Source organism: Lates calcarifer, linkage group LG17 (genome assembly GCF_001640805.2).
Source record: "Lates calcarifer isolate ASB-BC8 linkage group LG17, TLL_Latcal_v3, whole genome shotgun sequence".
NCBI lineage: Eukaryota > Metazoa > Chordata > Actinopteri > Centropomidae > Lates > Lates calcarifer.
In genome coordinates this window covers 11,612,433-11,631,794 of record NC_066849.1, presented here as the reverse complement: position 1 = coordinate 11,631,794, position 19,362 = coordinate 11,612,433, and the positions used below count along the sequence as shown (strand labels likewise).

The window sequence follows — 19,362 nt, the reverse complement described above, 5'->3', positions numbered from 1 at the left end:
TTACCAAAGTTAGTTTGTGGGCAGTGATTTTTATTTTAGTTTGTACATTTGAAATGTTACACTCCAACAGGGCAGAAATGAACAATTATTTCCATTAATTGTTTTTAATCTTTTGGTCACTGAAATGTTAGAAAATAGTTGTTGTGCTGGAAAAAGCATCCACAACCAATCATCCATCCATCAAAGACAATGAAAGGCAACAAATGTTTCGTAGTTGAACGTTGGCATTTTGCTTGAAAAATGACTTAAACAATAATAATAATAACAATAACAACAATAACAATAATGGATTAACAAAATAGATGAAGATTAGCCTTATTTTGTCACAATCAACAACTAGTAATCAAGTGATCATTTCAGCTTTACACTCACACACACACTTGCAACACTATATTTCAGTTTTTGTTTACCTTGCTTGTTTTAATATCATTCACCTATAGTAACCTTGGTTTGTGTGTGTGCATGTGCCTGCATGTGTGTAGTTAGTGTGGCTCTGTGAGATGTGAAACGCGTCAGCAGGTATGTAACTAGTTCAGCTCTCTGCAGCAGTTTCCTTGTAAATAGGAAGAGCTCTTGTGTAAGCTCATTATCAGCCGCCACTGTTTGTGTTCATTTCTCGTGAACTGTGTCTGTCCAAACACACACACACACACACACACACATTTGCTGATACTTGGTCTGCACCTATCTCTTCTCATCTATCTCATCTGTGTACATTTTTGTTGTCTTTCCAACCTCTTGAAGCCTCTGTTCTTCTATCACTCTGCCGTTTTGTTTCCCTTCACCCCTTCTTTCCCACTCCTCTCACCCCACTCCATCTCCTCCTTTTCTCCTCCCTTCTCTCATTAGATAACTGCAGTCTGCTTCATTTAATATATGCAAAGCCGTTTATGCCCCTGGAATATTTTAGTTCTTTAAATACTTCACGCAGTGTACCAAAATATGTTTTATCTAAGCCCTCTGTATTTTGATATTGCACACAAAAGCGGAACCAGTCTCTTGTGTGATTTGGAAACTGGTACAAAAGCAGAGAGGAAAAAAAAATGTGACAAATATGGGTAATGGCAGAAAAAGGGGAGGGATGTTCTCTGGTGAATGGTGTGCATGTGTGTGTGTGTGTATATGTATGTGTGATTCAAACAGAATGTACTGCACATGTATGTGTTACAGCATACATGCAAGCCTGTGCATGTGTATGTGTTGGCATTCCTATTTGTGTGTTGAGTGTGTACACATGCCATTTAACTCTGAATGTGTGTGGTTGTTTGAGTGGAAAGTATTGTGCGTGTGTGTGTGTGCGTGTGTGTGTGTGTGTGTGTGTGTGTGTGTGTGTGTGTGTGTGTGTGTGTATAAGCACTAAAATGTCTGTGCTGATCACTGTGACCCAGTGAGAAGTGCTTACTCCAGCACTCTGTTCTGGGGGAGGCAGCGTTGGCTCAACAGTAGAAGCAGTGGCTCCAGTGATGAAAGCAGCTGTAACAGCAATATTATCTCCACGTCCATACACCATTGTACCAGCAACAGTGACAATCTACTGTTTCATGTAATATTCCCTGAGCTCTGAGCTATGATCCTTTTACAAATCACAATGCAGACTGCGACACGAGAGGTTATGTTGTATCCATTAAGTAAGAATCCCCAGCATTTTCCTAGAAGTCCATTTCGACACTATGTAGCCAACTGCCATTACCTAACAAACTCTTCCTCGTTCATGAAAGCTTTTACACGTGGCACATTTCTCACAGGAGCTTAAGTACAAGATAAATGACAAAATACAAAAAGAAAAAAGACAGAAAACAGCCCTGCATTAAAAACAAAAAATTGCAGGGAGCTACACTGGTTTGTGCGTGGTGCTTCAGGCGTCAGTGAGGTGATTAAATAGAATCCAGGAAGTTTAGTTGGAGTAATATAGAAGTAACTGTGAAAGTTTATCAGTTGCCAAAACAGTGTATGTTGTAATATTATCAGGATGGATCTTACAACTCTGGAAATTTATCCTCATGGCAACAATCTAATCTTTAATATTTTGTTGCAAGTTACACAGTAATGATATGATGTTCACGTTATGAGTAATCTACCAGGAATGTGTGGGTGCATGCATTTGATTGGCCAGTGCACTGCTAGTGTGTAGGAAGTATAGTGCAAAAACACCAAGGTAAAACTGCCCACCATCAAAAATGTCACTAAAATAAAATAACAGGGAGAATGCAGCTTTAAGGATAAGGAACCCCACTTTACAGAAAACACATCCCAGTGATGAAATGCTATAAAATGTACTTGGACCTGAATTCAGCACCTTGAGGGCCAAGACTCAAATAGAGCAACAAAATAGTTGAAGCGCTGTTTGACCTTCAGAGACTGAAAAGATAGAAATTACCTCTATTTTCCTCTCTAGGTAAGAACTTAAAATATTTTTTTTCATCCGGCTTTGTCAAACAGGAGCCTAACTCTCCTGCAGGCAGCCCTCCTCACTCCCCCCATGGGAACGGGTTAGACCGGGCTCCTACCTTAAGGAAAGAGCTCCCGGGCTCCTCAAGCGCAGGGGAGGCCCCCTCCACCCCAAATCCCCGCAGCCCCACCCCAGGCAAGGCCAAGGACCCTGCACAGGTAACACAGATGAACAGCAACACTCTGCTGATGTCTGTCTGCTTTTACTTTAACAGATCATTGTTATTTCTAATGAAAGAAGGTTGAGTGTCATTAGACTTATTTTTGTCATATTCCCTCTACAGATGGATAAGTCCCAGTCTCCGTTGTCTAAATCTGGCACCCCATCCCCGTCCCACCGTGAGGCCCTTACCCCTGGAGCACCAGGAGCCCCAGGAGCTTCTGGTCCAAGCACCTCCTGCCTTCGTCTGGTCAGCAAAGCAGCAACCAGTGCAGACCCACTTGGTGAGACTGTTTATACAAGCTAACTGAAATTACATTTCTAACTTTCTATGTGTTTAGGCAATTATACAAAAGTATAAAATGAGATTTCTCAGTCACATTACTTGATATTTACTTTCTAATTTAACCTCCAGAAGTATAAGTTTAAAGTACACTTGAACAGCTACACCAAATAGCTCCTTGAATTAGACTGTAATGACTTTTATAGGATCTGCACAAAATCAGCCCATGTCCCTCATACCATATATCCTCTTGACCCCCACTTTTCCATTTCCATTCCTCCATGTGTCTAAATCTCTTCATTTGATTGTTTAAGTTTAACAAAAAATGTGCCTGTAAGACATTTTGAATATTCACAACGAAGAAAAAAGTGAGATCCCCCTGGCTCTGACATTGTGATCTTGAGCAAGGCTCTTCATCCCTACTTGCTCAGCTGTGCCTGGCAGTGAAAACAATCGTACTCGACACCTCCCTGGTCTGACACTTTGTTTGTGTACAAACACATAAAGTTTGATAAAAGAAAAAGTAATCCATTCTTCTCAGCTCCCTTGTGACCGTGTTTGTGCTTGTGCATTATGTATCGTTCCCCTTCTTTCTTCCCTTCCTTCAATCCCTCCTTCCTCTTTCCCTCCCTCCCTAGCTCTCCGCAGTCCCATGTCTGTGCCCCCTGGTTCATACCCGGCTCATTTTGGCGTGGTGTCCCACGCAGGACTGAATGGGGAGCTGGCCAGCCCAGGAGGTTTTGGTGGGGCCCTGACTCTCTCCCCACAAATCAGTGCAGCAGCCAGCGCCTACTCCCGAAGCCCCATGGTGAGTAAAGGCCAAATTATTCTTCTCTGTCAGGGTTTGATTTATAGTTCAGTATCAGGTCTAACCTTCTGACTGTCATAGCATGGCCTCAAAACTAGATGAATGTGTTCCTGTGTTATCGGGTAGTGTTGTGCTTTCATTACACACCCAAAGTTATCATGTTTACATTCTCTGATTCACTTTGATAAAGACTTACAGTCATGGAGAAGAGACGTTTTGAAATTGAAATGGCTAATCTTGATCACAAAATGCTAACCTGTGTAGCACTCCTGAAAAAAGCTTTAGCCTTTCTGTAGCGCACTCCATGTCGTCTTCGGTGTCAGTACACACAGTACACATGTCAGTACACACAACATGTACTGTGTGTACTGACGTGTACTGTGTGTATATAAACACAATATAGCTCAAGCAGCAGTTCTCAAACACAGGCTTCATATTCTCCTGTGGCCCACGTAGCTCCAATGTGTAGTTACATTTTTGGTGATGTATGAAGCCTCAGCACGTAGCTCCCGCAAGACTTCAACATAACTCAGCCTTAAGGCAGGATGTTCACCGCAGTGGCCTGTTCACCACCCTGTCATCAGTCTGGGGAAAGGCAATATGCTCACAACATCACATATTATTGTCAACACACGCTCACACTTCAGCACAGTTTTCAGACGACAGACGTTTGTTGTATTCTGGTCACTCCACTGTTATAATTCTGCTTTGTAGTAGAATCATTTTGATGAAAATTACTTTCAGTTAGTCCCTGTCAAGCTGTTAATTGTTTGTCTGCTCTTTTGTTCCCACCAGGTGGCTTATGACTCTCGATCTCACCTGAGAGCGCCTGGGCTGTCCTCCTCTCTGCCTGGTTCCTCTGGTGGAAAGCCGTGAGTTTTTATCTCTATTACACACATACATAAAGTACTGCTATAGCATACATGCACCGTGAATGGTCATTCACTATGGGGTTAAATTGGATACCTACATTTTGTAGATGCATCTTTGAAGAGCTTTTTACAACCATTAGTGTGTATAAACTTTACGTGAATACTTGTAGTATATTCTCCAGTCAAACAGGGCAGTTAAACAGTTAAATTAATTTTTTATTAATACTGATTAAAAAAGGAAATATGTGAAAGTTGAACAGGATAATCATGTCAGGCTAAGAAAATAGTTAGATTTGGCATATTGCACATACTTATGTCAAAGCTAGCTGAGTGATAATTCAAAAATATTTGGATTGGATAGGAGTCCAAATGAGTGTTTTGAGCTTTTTTCTATATACTGAGTGTTCCACATTAACTCTCTGTCTAACTGTCTAACACCTGAAAGCCCTGAATATGAGATACTGAGGAATCTCAAATGTCAAATGGCCCTTGCTGACTGAAGAATAGTGTTGTTTTTGTCATTTGCTGCAGAATAGCAATTCATTCTTGCGGTGCTAATTTGAAATCATAAAACAGCCCTGGCTTCCAACCGCTACAGTATTGATCAGCCATTAGCAATGCCACAGTGACTCTGCCCTGTAATACAATCTGCCATTATGCATTCCCGCCCACAGCTACAGTGGGCCAAGTAATTGCCAGAATTCAGTTTTGAGGCCATTATGATGTCGTCAGACTTGAATATTTGATGTGTGTGGTTGTTTCTGTGTTATGTGTATTTACCTGTAGGTCTTTCACTTGCACTCACACATTTATTGATTGATTGATTCCTTGTCCTACCTGTCTGCAGCCCATTTCTCCAGTCCTTCAATCTCCTTCTCAGTACCTGTTTGTTCAAATTCTGTTTATTTTTAGCTTTAGCTCTGTAGTTCTGAAGTATTGATTTATTTTTGCTCTCCTCCATCTCTCTTCTCCTCAGTGCCTACTCGTTCCATGTGAGCGCAGATGGACAGATGCAGCCGGTGCCCTTTCCCCCAGACGCCCTGCTGGGCCCGGGAATCCCTCGCCACGCCCGTCAGATCCACACCCTGAACCACGGAGAGGTGGTGTGCGCCGTCACCATCAGCACCTCGACGCGCCACGTCTACACCGGAGGCAAGGGCTGTGTCAAGGTGTGGGACATCAGCCAGCCAGGCAGCAAGAGCCCCATGGCCCAGCTGGACTGTCTGGTGAGACATGAGGGAGGAAGGAAAACAGACACACACACATACATACACACACACACACACAAGTGTTAAAAATAGAGATGGGAGTGCTGACAAACATTTACATTATCAGGCATCATGTATGTACAGTATATTCACTGAGCTGATTTAGTTTTATTGACTGCGTCATCTTTCCTCCAGAATTTTGATAACTGACATCATGAAAATGTCCACATTAATTTCCTGAACATTCCCAATTATATCACCATCTGTCTCATGAAGCCTCATATACCCTTTTTTTTTTTCCTTAATGCATTTACAAGAGCTATAATCTAACTGCTGTTCTTATCTTGTCTGATCAGAACAGGGATAACTACATCCGTTCCTGTAAAATCCTCCCTGACGGGCGAACCCTGATCGTCGGCGGAGAGGCCAGCACGCTGTCAATCTGGGACTTGGCCACGCCCACTCCACGCATCAAGGCGGAGTTGACGTCATCCGCCCCCGCCTGCTACGCCCTGGCCATCTCCCCCGACAACAAGGTCTGCTTCTCCTGCTGCAGTGACGGCAACATCGTCGTCTGGGACCTTCACAACCAGACGCTGGTCAGGTGAGTGAGGAGAGGGAGGAGAGGACAGAGGAAGGAGAAAAAGAACATAAAAATTTGGGTGTCTTATGTACACAAATAGACTGTTGTCAGGAGGGAGCACAGAGGGAGGAGAGAGGATGGCTAGAGGATGTGGGAACACTTTGGGTAGAGAGGAAAAGAGAGGAAAGGCGATAAAATATGGGAGAGGAAAGAGGGTGTGGGGGAAAATCGTTGCAGTGTGGGGCCTCCTCGACTAACCCCACGGCCATGTAAGAAGAGGGGGTGGCGAGCTAGCCATAGGGGATATGAATAGGATAAAGTAGCCAACAGATTTTGGCAAGGTAGAACTAAAAGAAAGAAAAAAAGGGAGGGAAGGTTGTGGTAAGGCAGAAGAGGGGAAAAGAGAATCAGATGTGGGTGGGGTGAGGGTAATAGGGGCCACAGGGAGGGAGGGATTAAAATATATTTGCTCTGACACCTCCAAGAGAAAAGAGGCAAAGAAACATGCAGGTGTGTGTGTTTGTCTCTGAATCTGTGTGTGTGTGTGTGTGTGCTGGTGCCTCTCTCAGGCAGTTCCAGGGCCACACAGATGGAGCGAGCTGCATCGACATCTCCAACGACGGCACCAAGCTCTGGACGGGTGGGCTGGACAACACCGGTCCGCTGCTGGGACCTCCGGGAGGGACGGCAGCTCCAGCAGCATGACTTCACCTCGCAGGTACACAGCAGCACACACACACACACACACACTCTCAGATATACATACATGTAGGCGCAGGTCCTTTCAAAACACATCTGCACAAATGTGCCGCAGGATTCACCTCACAAGTAAACTTATACTCACAGACACACAAACTATGACCTCACCTCGCAGGCATTGACACCAGTACACACCAGCAGAAACACATACAGCGTGATTTCACTTTATAGATTGACACATACACACACACACACAGACACACACACACACTGTCTCTCTCATTCACTCTTCACTGTCACAACAGGGCTATAGAGTTGACCACTGTTGTCAGATGAGTTTCGATCCACCGTGTAATGACTTTCTCTCTCACTTGCCATCTCTCTCCATCCACCACTCTCTCTCTCTCTGTCTATTCTCTCTCATTCTTTGCCAATGTCTCTCTGTTTATTATTCGCTCTATATTTACCTCTATTACATCATTCCACTCTTTCCTTACTCCTGTACTTACTCTTACTCTTTTTTTAAACTTTCCACCACCTTTCCTCTTTTCTGTTCTCACTCATCATCTTTATCTTTTTTCCTTGATATCCTACATTCCTACTTAATTCCTTCATCTGTCCTCCTTACTTCCGTCCATTTTTCTCTTTCTCTCATCGACCTTATCTTCTTTCCTCCCTCATCCCCCATTTCCTCTCTTCATCTTTCATTCCACCTTTGTTTTCATTTCTTTATGTTCTGTCCTCCCCCCTCCGCCTACTCCTCAATGTTTTTTTTTCCCCCTTATTTCACTTTCTACCTTCCTTCACCTTCCTTTCTTCTCCCTCCATCTCCAGATCTTCTCTCTGGGCTACTGTCCGACAGGCGAGTGGCTGGCTGTGGGAATGGAGAGCAGTAACGTGGAAGTCCTGCACGTCTCCAAACCTGACAAGTACCAGCTGCACCTCCACGAGAGCTGTGTTCTCTCCCTCAAGTTCGCCTACTGCGGTACGGACACACACACGCACACGCACAGACGCACACAGACGCACACAGACGAACCTGTTCTGGCTCTTAAATGTTTCTAACATACTTGCTGCTATTGACACACGCTTATCAGTACTCTCCACGCTCTTGCAATTTATGTGCAGTATATTGTGCCTGCTTTACCCCTTTTCCTTTGTTTAACCTGTAGTACCACGTGTGTGTGTGTGTCTGTGTTATTTCAGGCAAGTGGTTCGTGAGCACAGGAAAAGACAATCTGTTGAATGCATGGAGGACACCATATGGAGCTAGTATTTTCCAGGTGAGAGTCCAATGCTCAGAGGATGTTGATGCTTTATACATATGTATATATATGTATGTATGTGTGTGTATATATACATATGTGTGTGTGTGTGTGTGTATGTGTGCACACACATATGTGTGTGTGTGTGTGTGTCCGTATTTGGCCTGCAGAGTCATTTGTTTGGCAGTTTGGCTTGTGCTGTTGAAGTGATCACAGCTTCCTACCCATAAACTCTCCATATACCTCACACACACACACACACTCACATACATACTCACACACACACACACACACACACACACACACACACACACACACACACACACACACACACACACACTGAGCCCTCAAGGCAAAAGACAGAAAAAGATGAGGGGGTTCAGAGGGAGAGAGGGAACGATAAACATTTTTTTTAAATTCCAGATTTGTTGATCCAAGGTGACTTGTGGAGGTTTATCAGAGTGTGCAGGCTGCCAGACACACACACAAACACACACACACCCACACACACAAAACACAGAACAAATGTAATAATTCTATCATGTTCACTCGCTCCGTTTGAGGAAATGTTGAAACATGAATATGCAGGGATGCAGTATTTTTAGCTGAGCCAGTTCATCTGGGTGTGAATGAAACTAGCGAGGGGAGATGAAGGTACATTTAAGCTGAGTGTTGTGTGTGTCTGTTTGTCTGTGTGCGCGCGTGTGTGTATGTGTGTTGTGAGGCCGTGTGGTTGTCAAATTTCTGTAAGCTACAGTGGGCAGCAGGGTTGGCGGCTTCTGTCTGTCCCTGTGGACCAAAAGGAGAATGCTGGCTATCTGCTTTGTTATCCAAATGCCAAATGTTTCTCCTGCCAAACAGCTCCCTCCTGTCACTGTGTTATACAGAGCTGCTCTCTCCTCTTCCTCTTTTCTGTTTATCACACTGTCCTTCCCAGCTCCTGTCTCCTTGCTTCTCTCTAACCCCCTGCTCCTCTCTTGCTCCATCTACACTCATTTTTCTCTTCCTCTCTCTCTTTCTCTCTCTCCATGTCTCTGTGTTTATTGTTGTCCTTCCTGCCTCCCTGTGCTTACTCATTTTTATCTCTCTGCTAACCTCTCTGTACCTCTTTGCACCTTATCCTCACTTTTTTCTCTGTCCTTGCCTCTATTTTTTTCCTTGTCCTCTCTTTTTTTTCCTCACGTTCACTTTCTTTCCTGCATTTTGACTGGTCTGTTGCATATGCCTCTCTTTCTCTCCCTCTGTTTATTTGTCATTTTTCCTCAAATTACCTTTATTGACAGAGATGTACATTTTACATTACTGCTGAGGCCTAATTACAGAATTACAGAATACAATACAATGAATTTTCATGAGGTAAAAAAATTAAACAGTCACAAGAGAACAAATGTCCTAAACAGTACAAATACTGCAGACATATATAGATGAAAAGAAAACTGTAGAACAAAGGAGTTTTTTTTTCTTTGATTGAGGCATGCAGATACAAATTTTGCTGCCAAGAGAGCTGTTTTGCTGATTTCCAAAATGTATTAATGAAGTTCACTCTCATTTGTATGAAAGGGATTTCTTGACATATGATGCAGGCTTTGTGTTAGATTTGTTGTCTTTAGTCAATAAATTTGGTGCATCATACTCTATCTAAGCTTGCACTGTACAGTGAGAACAGCCATTCTTCTTGCTCAGTTTATCATCTTCCTCTTTTGATTGTCAGGCTTTTTGTCAGCTTCTGTTGTAAAGGTGCATTGTGAGGCCAGATAACCACTTAGGTCATGTTCCTGTCCAGTACATTTTCACTCTTTTTGGTCATCTGTAATTTGCTCAGATCACACTGTTCTAATTTGAAGTTGTCCTGATGGCATTTTTAATGCTAGAGGGTGTCCAATAGAGCTGAAATAATTAGTCACTTAATCGCTTTATTGATCAAAAATTTTTGATTATTGATCAGTCATCATTGTTGAAGCAACAGCAGCTAACTGTCTTTACAATTTCTTTTTGTCTTTCGTGATTATATGGTTGTAAATAAAAGTCTTGTCTGAGTGTTCCTCAGACAAAATATGCAACTTGACATCTCTTGGACTTTCGAAAATTTTGAAGGACATTTTTATACTATTTTCTGACTTTTTATAAACCAGTCAATTATTTAGTTAATCTAGAAATAATATGTAAATTTACCAAAATAAAAATAATCATTATGCTACATTTTTATACTAATATTTATACTAAATAGTAAATAAATATAGGAAAACTCTTTGTAGATTGCCATTAGAACAAAGTAGAACGAATAAGTAGTCTCATGGGTTTCCTCTGTGGTTGTGGCATGCAGGTACATATTTAGAGGCCAAAAGAGCTTTTTTCCTGATAATGTAACATCTAACTAAATCTATTGTTGTCTTTAGTCTGTCTGGAAAGGGCTGCAGACTGCACAGACTGTCTTTGTCTGTCTTGTCAAGGTTTTCCTCATGTTTTTGTTGGCTTTAGTTGTCAAAATACAGTAGAGTGTTATTCTATAGGTGCACTTAAAGACCAAGTGGGATTTATTGTGGTAATATGATGGAAAAAAATGCAGGATATCAGACTTTGTCCCTGGCATTTACACAGTCCACCAACGTTTATCAAGACGGAGATTCAGTGTCTGACATTAAGATATATTGGAAAATAAGAGCTGAAGAACAAGAAAATTGATTAAAAAAAACAAAGAATCTTTTCTTTTTTTCAGTAAGCAGGCAGTGTAAAAACAAATATCATAGACACCTGAAAAAAGAAATCACATCATAAACACCACAATGCTAGTGTGTTAAGTCTCTGAGTTTCAGGACAAGTTTGCCTCACTCTCTATGTTTTTTCTCTCTTTCCCTCTCCATCTCTGTCTCTGAAGCTTTACCTTCCTCTCTTCCAAACTCATCCTTTGGCTTGTCATTGCATCCCTCCCTCCTGAATACCCCCAACTCCCCCCTTCCCCTGCTATCTTGGTAAAGTATGAGGGATCCTGTGTGAAATGGCCTCTCACCGGTGGCTCGATGATTGACAGCCCTGCTGTGCCTGTAACACAGAGAGGGAGGAAGGGAGGGGAGGTGAGGGGAGAGGGGTGTGGACGAGGGGGAGAGGAGTTTAGAGAGGAGGAGGAGGAGGAGGAGGAGGAGGACTCAACATGAGAGAGGGGGACAGTGACAACGAAGGCCTAAGAGGAGGAGGGGGGAAGAAAGAAAGGAAGGAAGAAAGATAAATGATGATGGAGCATTGAGAGGGAGAGGAGGAGGGAGGAGGAGTAGAGGGCGCTTTAGATCATCCAAAGCCAGGTGACCAGGTCTTGCTTTCAGACGCCGGAAAAAAGGAGGGATTGTCCATTTTTCCAGTTCATGCAGATCATCAGACTTGTGCTGCCAGTGATGCTTAAACCTGCAGTTAATGAGGCTGCGTCTCTCCAGAGAGAGAGAGTGAGGGAAAAGAGAGAATGAGAGCAGTGTGTCTCACACTGAAGCAGACGAATGAGTCAGCATCCTGGAGCTGTGGAGTTGTCTGTTTGGAAATAATTGCCGACTGTTTTGAAATGCAAATATGTCTTGTATGATTGAGTATTAAGTGATGAGTCATATCTTTTCTAACATCTCTCTCTTTGTGTTTGTTTCTCTCCATCTGTCTCCATCCATCTATAATCCCCCACCCCCACCACATCTCGGGTTTGTGCCCATGTATCTCTCTCACTCCCAGTCCAAGGAGTCCTCATCTGTGCTGAGCTGTGACGTTTCCCCGGACGACAAGTACATAGTGACGGGCTCTGGGGACAAGAAGGCCACGGTGTATGAGGTGGTGTACTGAGGGCTGGGATGAGATGGCACGGGACAGGACGGAGACTTTGTTTTGTTTTGTTTTTTTGTTGAGGTGGGTAGAGGAGGCGCACCCAGTAGCCCTGCCAGCCGCTCACAATCCTTATTACATCATCAGCAACAGCAGCAGCACCTCCGTCTCAGTCCTCTTAAGTCCTCCTGACCCTCACCCCTGAATACATCACCCCCCCACCCCTCTTTTTTTGTTGAGATATAAGCTACTGTGGAAGCTCCCAAATGCCTCCTCCCTTTCACCCCCCCCCCCCCCCCGCCTTCCACTCTTAGCCCCAAGGATGAGGCATGATAGCATAGAGAGTGAGGCAGAAAAGAAACAGCAAGATAAGAAGGACAAAGGAAAAGGGCGGTGGAGCATAAAGATAAAGTCGCGAGGAGAAAGAGGTTAAAGACGAGAAGGAGGAGAGAAGGCGAGAGTGCGGAAGCAAGAGAAATGAAAGGGAGGAAGAAGAGGAAGAGGAGGAGAAAGATGAGGAGGAGGAGGCAGGGTAATTAGGGCTGTTTCCTGATTAAGAGCTCAGTGGAAGGGAGGCCCCCAGAGGAGGCGCGGAGCGGCACTGTGGGAGCGCCAGCCAGGAGCACTGATACCACACAATCGATTCATTAGCCAGACAGTGGAAGCCTTAATGAGGCTGACGCCGCAGCTCGCTCTCCCCAGCGAGAGGTGTCAGGAGCTGGGGAACGATGACGCTCTGAGATGGAGGGGGCCGCTTCAGATATCCACATACACTGACATGAAACATAGACCTGCTCACACACACACAAACACACACACACACACACACACACACACACACACAAGGTGCACGTCATCCAGCAAGAATACACACACACACTCACACTTGGATACACCCCCTTGAGGTAATCGTAGGAAAAGAGAAACACACACAACACACAGAGCACCCAATTAAACATTCATCGCTGCACTCCCCGTCTCACTGCTTAATATCTATTTTATTTTGGTCTGACAAAGGCAGCGTCTAATGAGCAGCCGAGTCAATGGGATTCTCTCAGGGCCCAGAGACACAAACAGAGAACATCAGCCGAGCTGTTCACTCTAATTCCTCTGGATTGTTCTCCTGACACCGGGCGCTGCACTCACTCTCATTAAAGGCACTGTCAGCTAGATGAAGTAGCAGCACAGCAACTTCACTGTAAGGCAGACAGAGGCAAATTAACACCATCCGATTACGCCATCATCAGCAGCCCAACTAAGCAGCGACTAATCCGATTCCTTTCAAAATTTATGCAACTAGTTGCTGTTTTAATTTACAAACCAGATGAGATTACATGTTTATGGGAGTCATTATCTCCATCTCTGCCTGCCTGCTGATGTGCTAGTGTTCAAAGTGCTCTGGCTAAATCTTGTTTGATAAGCTATTGATTGCTATTAATTGAGATGCTAAACACCTTAAAGAAAAAGTTCAGTGTTTTGTAAAATATGCTCATTCACTTTCTTGCTGAGATTTAGACGAGAAGATTGATACCACACTCATGCATATATGCTAAGTATGAAACCACTGCCTGCTAGCTTAGCTTAGCATATGGACTGGGAGGCAGTGAGCCTAGTGCTAACTGAATGTAACAAATTCCACCTACCAGCACTTCTAGGCTCACTAAGTAACATCTTGTTTGTCTGTAAATGCTAAAGTGTTAGCATTTAGCGTCTAGCATTTAGTCGTTGCCTGGCAACTACAGGAGATTCCAGTTAATGGCCCTTTAATTCCCATAAAACTGTGATTTTTACACTTTGCTTTGTGGGGATTCACAAATTAAATATAATGTGTTAATCAGTAAGCTAAAGAGGTGCTAATAGGTATTTTGGAAACAGGATTTTGTTTACCTTCACAGATAACCCAGAGAGCTGTTTAAAAATCTGTGTTCTAAACTAAGCTAGCTAACTGATGGCTAGCTTCATGCTTAGTGTACACATATGAGAGTGGTATCAGTTTTCCCATCTCTCAGCAAGAAAGCAAATGAGCATATTTCCCAAAATGTCAAACTTTTTTCTCTAAACCTGATTCTTGATTTTCAATCCTCCTTGTATCATACGCCAAACTGGCAGGCAAACTGTATATCAGAGCTCTCTGCTTCTGTAGAACATGCGTCACAAAGTGTGTAGACTAAAAAAGGCACATTTCAAGCTTTTCTTTTATTACTCATTCATTTCAGTATTTTTTATGAATAGTAATTGCTCGTTTTATGTGATGATATGTTTACGTATTGGGGTTGCCTATGACTGCGTTTCGGGGAAGCAAACAGAGAGGGATGCACTCGTACATGGAGACAAACAAAAGAAAATTTTCTTTTTTTTTTTTTTAATTAGTGTGTTTTTATCCTTGGTGATGGTGACAGGCAGAGGGCATTCAACATCAGCAAACCCATGTGAAGAAAAAAGAAAATAAGACCCTCCCTTTGGGAGAAAAGTTCTTCTGTCTACTGTTTGTTGTTTTTGTTTTATTCCCCTTTTTCAAAAGTGGTAGTAAATGTACTTTAGTCTGTTTTCAGTCCTTATTGTGTAATTATACTACGTTTCTGTTGAGTCTGTGGTCAGTGTACAGCAGGCATCGGCTGTGACGTGATGATACAGATTTAGCCATCAAAGAGGTCCCACTTTTTACTGCATGCTTGTTGCACTAAAACTTCACTTCTGCTGATAGAACGAGATAAATCAGATTTTATTCGGTAGATACAAGGAATTGTCTCTCATCCACAGTTTTACAGGGGGATGAATCTTACATTACAGTATGCAATTTAGTTCAGCTGTAAAAAGTTTTAGCAAGATGTGTCATGTTTCTCACTGCAGTGCTAAAGCAGGATAGAAGAATTATGAGGGACTTCTACAATGGCTACTGTACCAGTGAGGAGTCAGAGATCATCTGTACAGTTTAATGCCTTTGCCTGCCTCTTTTCCCTTCTCTGCCTGTCAGCCACAGGCAGACCTAAATGATATTCTCATACACAAGCTTGTATACTACTCAGAATGATGCTGTATAATGGCTATGCATTTGGTGGTATAGCGTGAATATTTGGGACATTGTATTTGATACTCTTCTTTAACTGTCAGTAACGTCTCTCTCCCCTGCCTGTGCTTTCTCTGTTCCAACAATATAAAAGCATTTTTTTTCTTATGTCGTTTTTTCTGTTCTGTTTCTAAAGCTCATGTTTAGTTTCTCTTTTAAAAAGCCAAGGAACTTTTTTTTAATGCACTGTGTCTTCCCTCCTGATGCATTTCCCATGTGCTGTATAAGAAATACTATGTGTGAAAAATAAACCAAACTTGTGTTCATCCTTTCAGGTGTCTCCTGTGTGGATCTTTTTTAGCCATGCTAATGGCTATGGTTGGTCCACCACTTTGGTTTAGGCTCAAATATCATAACAACTGTTGGATGGATTTCCAAAAAAATTGGTATAAATATTCATGTTTGCTGGAGAAAGAATTGTAAAAACTTCCCTGACTTATCTGGCGCTATCATTGGAGCAAAATTTTACTTTTTTACTTTTTTTCCCAGATACCTTTATTTCCAAATACCCACAAAACTTATGGCATTCCCATCAGCCTCAGCTATACTTGTGTTTAGTGCTTATTAGTATATATTAGCATACTAGCACACTAATCTAAGATGGTTTACATAGTAAACATTCCTGCTAAACATCCACATGCTAGCATTTCTACTGTTAGCATTGATGTCAGTATTTAACTCTCCACACAGAGATGCTACCAGCCTTAGCTAAGCTTAGCTTAAGAAAAAAGCCAATTAACCAAAGAAGAATACCTAATTCTATCAAGAACCAGTTTTATCCAGTTTGAACTCACATCTTTTTCTCCAGAACATTACCTCATTCACTCACGTGCAAATAAACTTTCTGCCCAGTCCAAAGAACATAAAACTTTTCAACATTTTGATTTTAACCAGCATTACATCATAATTTTGACTCACTGAAGACATTTTCTATCCCATCATAGGAACAAGGCAAATTGGTGGTGCAAGGGCTTTGGAGGGGAAAAAAAAAAAAAATAAATAAAAAAAAAAATCAAACACAGGATTAACAACTGCCCAGTTTTGATTCCTGGAGTGTGACCAGTGTTGGAGGTCCTTTCTCATCTCTTTAGATAAGTAGCACACATCAAATAAGCTCATGTAGACTGATCTCCATATGTGGAGAATTATAAAAAGATACTGACATGTTGGGTCTGAATTTAAAATACATAAAACAGGCATTCACTGCATATCTTTTAAACCTGCTCCATTGAAATATGACATGATACTGAGGTCCCAATGAGACGATTGTGCTGTAACAGTAAGAAAAGATTACCTATGCTTTAATCAGAATGACTGAAATGATTTTTCCTGGTGAAAAGTTTTATCTGAGAGGCCTCACCCAAGCACATAGAAGGCAAGCAATCTGTTATGTGTTTTTTAAATTCTGTTCCCCTCGAGTCAACTGTTCACACTAGTTGTAAACTGTATAAGAGCCATAATAGCCTTGAAACCATTCTGTGCTGTAATTATGGGCTTTAACAGAAATATTATGCATTTTAAAAAGGTCAAAAGCTGCGTTTCAAAAGACATTAAATGAGGCTAAATGATTTATTATCAACCTGTGTGCAAACAATCCTTTACTCCAGACAGGAGATAAAAGCTTCACTTGTTTTTTCTAAGCTTCTCCTCTCCCACAGTTAAAGCTTTTTTGTCTCAGCAGGACAGTCGCCACTACACCCATAAGCCATGAAGAACTCCCTCTTGGGTATTATTGCTATAATAATCTATTCCACAGCCTATTGTACCACAGATCACCTTTGTCTCGCCATACTATGAGCTAGCTCAGCACACACACACATACACAAAAAAAAAATCACAGCTGTGCAGCTGCATTATTTACCAAGAGCTCCAGTCACAGAGGAACTATGATTCCTAACTTGCTCATGTTGTGGGTTTGAATCCCAAGACATTTTCTGGCATGTCTGAGGATGCAGATTTTGACTAAAGGAGACGCTTTGTGCTGTTGTGTTCCCTCAGTGGGAGAGAGAAATGTTTCCATCACAAGAGAGCGAAGGCAGAGTGTGTACTCACCATTCACTTCTTTTTTCATCTAAATATTTCTGAAATGCTTTTTGGCACCTAGCTGTGAGCACAGTTTTCTGGCTATTATGGTTCAAACAAATATTTGACATTATGGTTTAAATAAATATTCGATAAGCGCCAATGCAGACTCGCACACAAAAACTGCACCTATGTTAGAAATGTGCCCCACACTACAACCTGTTGTCTCAAAGCAAATCCAAGTCACAGATTCTTGTTTGCCTTTAGAGAACTTTATTTACATGTCCATATATAGCAAGGTTCAAGGTTCATGATGCAGTTGTGAAAATACCTGTCTGCCTATATGTGCCCTAACAAATACAATAGAAAATCACATTTAATGTTGAGTGTTACTGATGAAACCGAAACTGGAGAGTACCTGTTGTGAGTTGTTTGAACTGACTTCAGCTTTCTGTCCTCTGGGTTGAGGTTTTCTGTTCCAGGCTGGTTTCCTTAAAAAACATCCCCAGAATAAGTTCATCTTTGTTCTTCTGTAAAAGAAAAAAACAAAAGAAACAAAAACCAAACAGGAACAAAGACAAGCAGAGTCTCGGGACACTTTAGAGGAAACCAAGCCCTATTCTGTCATGTATGTACTGGAGATGATACAATCATGTTGCTGCTGAAACTTAACCAGGATGAAAAAAAAAAAAATAGTTGGAACCTCACAGCACACCATCCTGCCATCTGCCACGCATCTGCTGCCCCGAGGAGCAGCCACGTGCTGTGGACTAGGCCAGACCGGGCCAAGTTGACCCAGCCTGGGACTTTGTACACAGCACAGAATATGGACCGTATTTTTCCATAAAGAGTCTCCAGCCCTCTTTGAACCCTCCCCGTGCTTCTTCAGTCCCCGTGTCTCTGTCTTTTTCCTCTCGATGCCGTCCAACTGCTTGCGAAAAATTCAAAGGCTAAAAAAATAAGTTTTTTGCTAATTTCTTGTTCACTACAGAGGTTTTATTTTGTTAAAAAAAAGGGAAAAAAAGGAACAAAACAAAAAAGTTCTTTGGAGGAATCCCACATTTGCGCAGCTATAGACTAACCAGCGTTCTCAGAGCATTAGAAACAAAGTTCAAAGTTTGTTTTTTTTTCCAGAGATGTGACTTTGTGCCCCCCTTGCTTCTCTTTCTCATTTCTTTCACAAACGTAAACAAAACAACAAAGTACGAGTTGAGTGTCTCTTGTTTTCCATGCCACCGACGCTCTGTACAGTCATTGGTGCAGGAGAGAGCCTTGGCTCCACCCCCTGATTATTAGTTTTACTTTTTCAGCCAATCAGAGTTCAGTAGATGACTTCGTAGACTGTGGCCTTCTTGTCCCCGGAGCCAGTGACGATAAATTGGTCGTCGGGGGAGATGTCGCAGCTGAGGACCGACGAGGACTCCTTAGACTGAACACACAGACAGAGAGGAAGCAGAGTTAGCTATAAACAGTCAGTGAATCATGGTTTTGGTACAAACAGTGACACAAAAAATTAACATACTGGCTGTTAGTCAAGTCAAAACTGATGTATGTGTGGCTCAAAATAGCCCTTTAATACGTAAACAAGAAGATAAAAAGAAGGAAAATGAAAAAAAAAAAAAGAGCTTGGGAATTTTTCAAATTTGACAAGTGAATTGTTTCCAGGCCAGAGATCCCAATTTCTCGTCTTGTCATCATATTTCATAGATAATTTTAAACACAAAAAACCCCCTCAGTTGTGGTCGCAGAACTGTGCATAAAACTCAGTATTTGACAATCTACCTGGAATATGCTGGATCCGTAAGGTGTCCGCCACGCATTGAGGAGGTTATCTTTGCCCGTGCTCACGAACCATTTACCTACAGGACAAAACACACAGAGCCATCAACCAATAAAGCCTCGGGGGAGGGGAGATATGGAGAAGCCTGAGAGGCGGAGCTGCTTTTGTAAAAGAACGTTGAGAGGTGAAAAGGAAGAAACTGTTTCTGAATAATGAGAGAAGCAGAAGATTTGTTCTGCTACTCTGTGATTAAATACCCTCAGGTAATGTGATGTAACCAAACCATCAATCTAGCCAGTGTCTATGTGTGTGTGCGTGTGTGTGTGTGTGTGTGTGTGTGTGTGTGTGTGTGTGTGTGTGTGTGTGTGTGTC

The 19,362-nt window shown here is 42.3% G+C and overlaps 2 protein-coding genes across 7 annotated transcripts in view; one reads left to right on the top strand and one right to left on the bottom strand.

Moving 5' to 3' along the window:
* The window catches only part of tle2b (TLE family member 2, transcriptional corepressor b), a 75,580-nt gene extending 60,120 nt beyond the window's left edge, over window positions 1-15,460 (top strand). The window contains 11 exon segments of the mRNA XM_018673422.2: window positions 2,440-2,607; window positions 2,733-2,892; window positions 3,530-3,699; window positions 4,495-4,571; window positions 5,548-5,797; window positions 6,136-6,383; window positions 6,932-7,019; window positions 7,021-7,080; window positions 7,896-8,046; window positions 8,268-8,344; window positions 12,035-15,460. Coding sequence (XP_018528938.1) covers window positions 2,440-2,607; window positions 2,733-2,892; window positions 3,530-3,699; window positions 4,495-4,571; window positions 5,548-5,797; window positions 6,136-6,383; window positions 6,932-7,019; window positions 7,021-7,080; window positions 7,896-8,046; window positions 8,268-8,344; window positions 12,035-12,142 — 1,557 coding nt within the window. The 3' untranslated portion in view covers window positions 12,143-15,460.
* A 2,757-nt stretch (window positions 15,461-18,217) lies between these two features.
* tle2a (TLE family member 2, transcriptional corepressor a) overlaps window positions 18,218-19,362 on the bottom strand; it is a 39,458-nt gene continuing 38,313 nt past the window's right edge. For all 6 annotated transcript variants that reach the window (XM_018673416.2, XM_018673417.2, XM_018673418.2 and 3 more), the window contains exons 19-20: window positions 18,993-19,069; window positions 18,218-18,639 (exon numbers count right to left, since the gene is read on the bottom strand). In XM_018673416.2, the coding sequence (XP_018528932.1) occupies window positions 18,532-18,639; window positions 18,993-19,069 (185 nt within the window). In that variant the 3' untranslated portion in view covers window positions 18,218-18,531. The remainder of the gene's footprint in view (window positions 18,640-18,992; window positions 19,070-19,362) is intronic.